Consider the following 4,701-nt stretch of genomic DNA (forward strand, 5'->3'; position numbering starts at 1 on the left):
GACTTACGGTAAAATATTTTACCGAAGAAATTAATTTTACGTTTGATGCATCCAAAGTGCTGATACATTTTACCGCAATTTGATCCGAAATTTTTTACAGTGCAATGTACTTGTACTCAATTGAGAATGCAGATGTGAAACAATAATCGTAAAAATCACGAATATTTATAGAAACTAATACTGGTTAAAAAGCGATGAACTATAAGATCATTTATTTTGAAAACGAGGATAAATTAAAAAGCGATGAACTAGATCATTTATTTGAAAACGACAATAAATTAAAATGCGATAACCATTGATCTAGTTACGCCACTGATGTTTTTTCTGTTTTGTTCCTTGGTATGATGTTCTTTTTGTTAACACTGTTATGTTTAAAATAATTAAAAGTTGTTAAATTTCTTAACGTTAGTATTGGCAGTTTTTTTTTTTAAAAAAAGTTGTGTTCTAACCAGTTCTAGTTCGTGTTTTAACAATACTAGTTATTTACTCAACATTTGTTAAAACTGCTTTTTCTTGTCTTTCCAGATCTTAAAACATGATTTCTGGGATGCCTGCAGTCGCCGTGAGGCGAGGTCGCAAAAAAAGCAAGACTTTCGGCCGCTTCAACTTACCTCAGAGTCACCATTCGAGCACCTCATCGATAAATGGTCGTAACAGAAGCTTCACGAAACGGGGTGGACCTAGCATCAGCACTACAGGCAGCCACTATGCAGGTGTCAGGGCGTTTCGCCGCCGCAGGAGATACGACACTGACTTGGACAGACAGAGGCGGAAGTTCCTGATCTACATGGGTACTCTCTTCCTCATCACCGGTCTGGTGCTCATCTTCGTTGGGGTCGGTGCCATGGTACCCACAGCGCAGTCAGTCGGTCTCATTCTTCTGGGTATTGGGGCAGTTCTGTGCATTATAAAAGTTTTCTGTTCAGAAGCCCACTTTACAGACATTCCCCAAAAGATCATCGTAAAAGATGTAGATGTAGAGTCAGGTGAATCGGGTGGTAACAACGAGGATGATGACGTCGCTCAACCTTTGGCCAATATTGCTGAGTTTTCAGAACTACCTAATTCTGACGCTGCTGGAAATCAGGACAGTAACGCGGCGACACCAGCAAGTAATCAAACCAGCACCACGCCAACAAGTCCTCCAAACAGCATACCTGAGACACAGGTTCTAATAAGTAATGACTCGGGTGGAAGATACTGAAAATAATAGTAAACGCCACCGTTTTCGTTACATTAAAAAAAAATCATAAAAGGAAAGATTTATTGCTGCATTAAGAAAATTTTATTCTATGAATAAGCTTGAAATTTTTTTATTATAAAAAAGAAACCGATAAAATTTATATCGTTTATCAGTAAAATCTTATAAAGATAGGAATACTGAAAAGTACTAATATTGTAATAGGATTGGTCGCAAAACATAAAAATTAAACTCGACCAAAATTTTAATATTTTCCTAAAATTTGTCTTAATATGTTACTGCAATATTGAAATAGCAGTACAAATTTATCGCAAATCATGATTGCAATCAATAAGAATTGCAAAATTGTTCTGCATTCAAATGAGACGAACTATATTGCTATGAAGAAGAACTGATTAAAAGAATTTTAAAAATGAATCATTTTAATACTAAATTTACAAAGTTGACTTATTTAGGTACTAAATTACATCTAAGTATTCATTTAACCCTTATTAGCAGCATAAGTTTAACTTGCTTATTTTTTTTTATTTTGCGTTAATTATAGTTCAGAAACAAGCAATTAAAATATTTATATGCCGTATTTTTTAATTGATCATAAAACAAATAATGTAAAGCAAAACGAAGAGAACATCATTTTCCATTTAATGAACAGAATAATCAACTCATTTTTAAAATTCATTTTCCGCTTAATTTTTAATCTAGATGTTCGAAACAATTTTCTACAGTTTCAATTTAAGTTTTTTAAGATTTAATCTGCTATTGAGATTGAAAATTAATCATAGATTTACTTATTTTCTCTAAATTTCTGAAAGTAAAACTACGACATTTGTTTTTAGAAGAAAAAAAATTCTTTTCCAACTTCGCATCTTAGCAAGAAACCCTGTTCTATGACTATTTTATAACATCAGCAAGCCAGTTACATAATTACAATTACATAAATATTTGACTTTAAATTGGAATTTAGACTGGCAACTTGATATCTCTGTGAATGTTAATTTAATACAGGTGCTACATACATCATCCACTTAACTGAATGAATGAATGATACAAACTATGCGCGTTCGCATAGTAAACTTTAAAAGCAGACGAGAATTATCTTCATTATCAGACACTTATTTTAACAGACGATATCGGGAAGGAAAAAAAAGGCGATATTTTTTGAAGGATTCCGATGGAACAATTTAATCAAAGAGTGACTATAAGAAGAACACTCAATTATTGAACTAAGACAACTTCTCTTACAAAAGAGAGCGAAAAAATTCTTTTTTTCAGCTCCCAACGATGTAATTTGCAAGCAGGCACCTTATTCTTCAGTATTAAAGGAATTCAATTGCCAGAGGTAAAAGTACAAAGTCGTACTTCTTTCCACTCGTTTCTCTTTGAAATACTAGGGTTTGATGATAAATTAAGTTGATGGACATTACATCAGCAGATAATCGAATCAAAATTGTTGATAGGCTTCCAGATTGTGTACCTTATTAGGCAGCTCTATGTTATAAATATTTCGCATTTTTATCATCACTAAAATTTCAACCGTTGCACCGTATTAATTACACTAAATATTTCCTTTCAAATTTCGCCCCCTAGTATTGTATTAAACTTGGTATATAAAGCAAAAGAAAATTATTTGACCATAGGTGGTACGCACAAAGAAATTAAAATGCTAAATAATGTTGTTTGTGAGTGAAACAACACAAAAAAATTTATCAATTCTCAGTAATGTTTTTTTTTCATTTACTTTGCTTATTTATTTTAAGATCATTCTACGTATGTGTTTATTGCATCGCCATTCTTTTTAGCGTCACTTAAAAATAAAAACGAGGCTTGGATTTTCATAAAAATTAATAATTAGTTTTTAAAAAAATATTTTGGAAGTATTTAGTTAATTATTATGGTTATATATCATTAAATGTTTTCTTATATTTCTTAAACTATTATAAAATACAGAAGCTAAAGAAAAATTTTCTAGAAAAATTGAAAAAAACTTAATATGCTAGTTAAAATAATTTACTATTGACTGGAACGGCTGAAAAAAATTTATCTATTAACTTACGCAAAAATACATTTCTACATATTTTTTAAATTACAATTTCTACTGTAACAATTTAATTGCATTTAATTTTATTCCTATAAATATGAAAAACAATTTTTGAGGTGTAAACTATAACAAAATGTGAACGTTTGAAATCTGATCTAACTTAAAAAAGATTCATTTAAGCCAACTACATTTTAAATTTTTTAACCTTGTTCCGAAATTTTCCGATAAATACATTTATACATCCTAAGCAATATCCATGTTTCGAATTTCGACAAATCCATTCTTATATCTGTTTTAACTCAAACACTCTAGTAACAAATATTTTTTTATCTATATAACTTCAATATATAGATAATCTATATAACTCAATCTATATAACTCTTATCTATATATCTATATAACTCAAATATTAACTTCATTTTTTGTCACTATTTGAAAAATTATTTATATTTGTGAGCATAAAATCTTATCAATGAATTAGAAATTTTTTGTAAAAAATATGGATGCAATGGTTGAATTTAAATTTTTAACAATTCATGCAAATTTTTATACCTATTTGTACATGTGTTTAACGATATATATTTGTTGCCATGCATTTGCAGTATTCTTGACGTTTAATGGTTTACAATAGGACACCCAAAACAAATGAAATGTACTGCACAGTAAAAAATTACGGTATAAAGTACAGGCATCATCCCCCAAAATATATTTTGCCATAAATTTCATTCTTTCTCTGAAATATACCGTAATTTTGACAGCAATATTTATTTAATTACAGTGATTCAGGGATTTTACAGTAATTATTTTTGAAAAAATTGCAGTAAATCAGACTTTTCGTTCCGTAACATGGTCCGGTTGAATTGTATTTCACGGTAAAAATTACCGGTATCCTGAGGTGTCGATACTTTTTACCATAATTTGTTCCGGAATTTTTTACAGTGAGAGAGTGTTTCTGCAATTTCTTTTATTTCTACACTTCACAATATCTAACATATAAGCTTCAAAAAAGGTTCTTTTTTAAACTTTTTCTACTTTACGAAAATTTTAAAAATGTATATTTCAGAAACTTTTTTATTTATCTCCTAAAACTTCCAAATGACTGATTTCTGCAAGAATTGCCAGATTTTTGAGAAATTTTTATTGCAGCAATGCAAACAATTATTGAAATTTATTAAACAATTTAGGAACATTAAAAATTCTAATAACTTTCCTTTTTAAGTAAACGTTTTTTAGCACCAGCTGTTTATCCAAGGGTGTATTTGTTAACAAGAACAAAATGAAAATGATATTAAAAATAAATTTATAAATTTTCACCGGCATAACAAAGTTAATCCAAAAATATTCAAATGAATACAAATTTTTCCACAACACTACTTATTCTTTTATTTTTGCGAAATAAGTCAATTGTATTTAAACACACCTCGCAGTTATAACTATTATACACACTGCGATACATTAAAAA

General features: G+C 29.5%; 1 protein-coding gene across 1 annotated transcript; it reads left to right on the plus strand.

Annotated features, from left to right (window-relative positions):
- Nucleotides 1-529: 529 nt before the first annotated feature.
- LOC147806862 (uncharacterized) lies at nt 530-1,822 on the plus strand. The gene has a single exon (XM_087168648.1). The coding sequence runs from the start codon at nt 536-538 to the stop codon at nt 1,202-1,204; it is 669 nt and encodes a 222-aa protein (XP_087024774.1). The 5' UTR covers nt 530-535; the 3' UTR covers nt 1,205-1,822.
- Nucleotides 1,823-4,701: the final 2,879 nt, after the last annotated feature.

This window comes from Parasteatoda tepidariorum, chromosome 7 (genome assembly GCF_982258835.1).
Source record: "Parasteatoda tepidariorum strain Cologne lab strain chromosome 7, Ptep-v5.0, whole genome shotgun sequence".
NCBI lineage: Eukaryota > Metazoa > Arthropoda > Arachnida > Araneae > Theridiidae > Parasteatoda > Parasteatoda tepidariorum.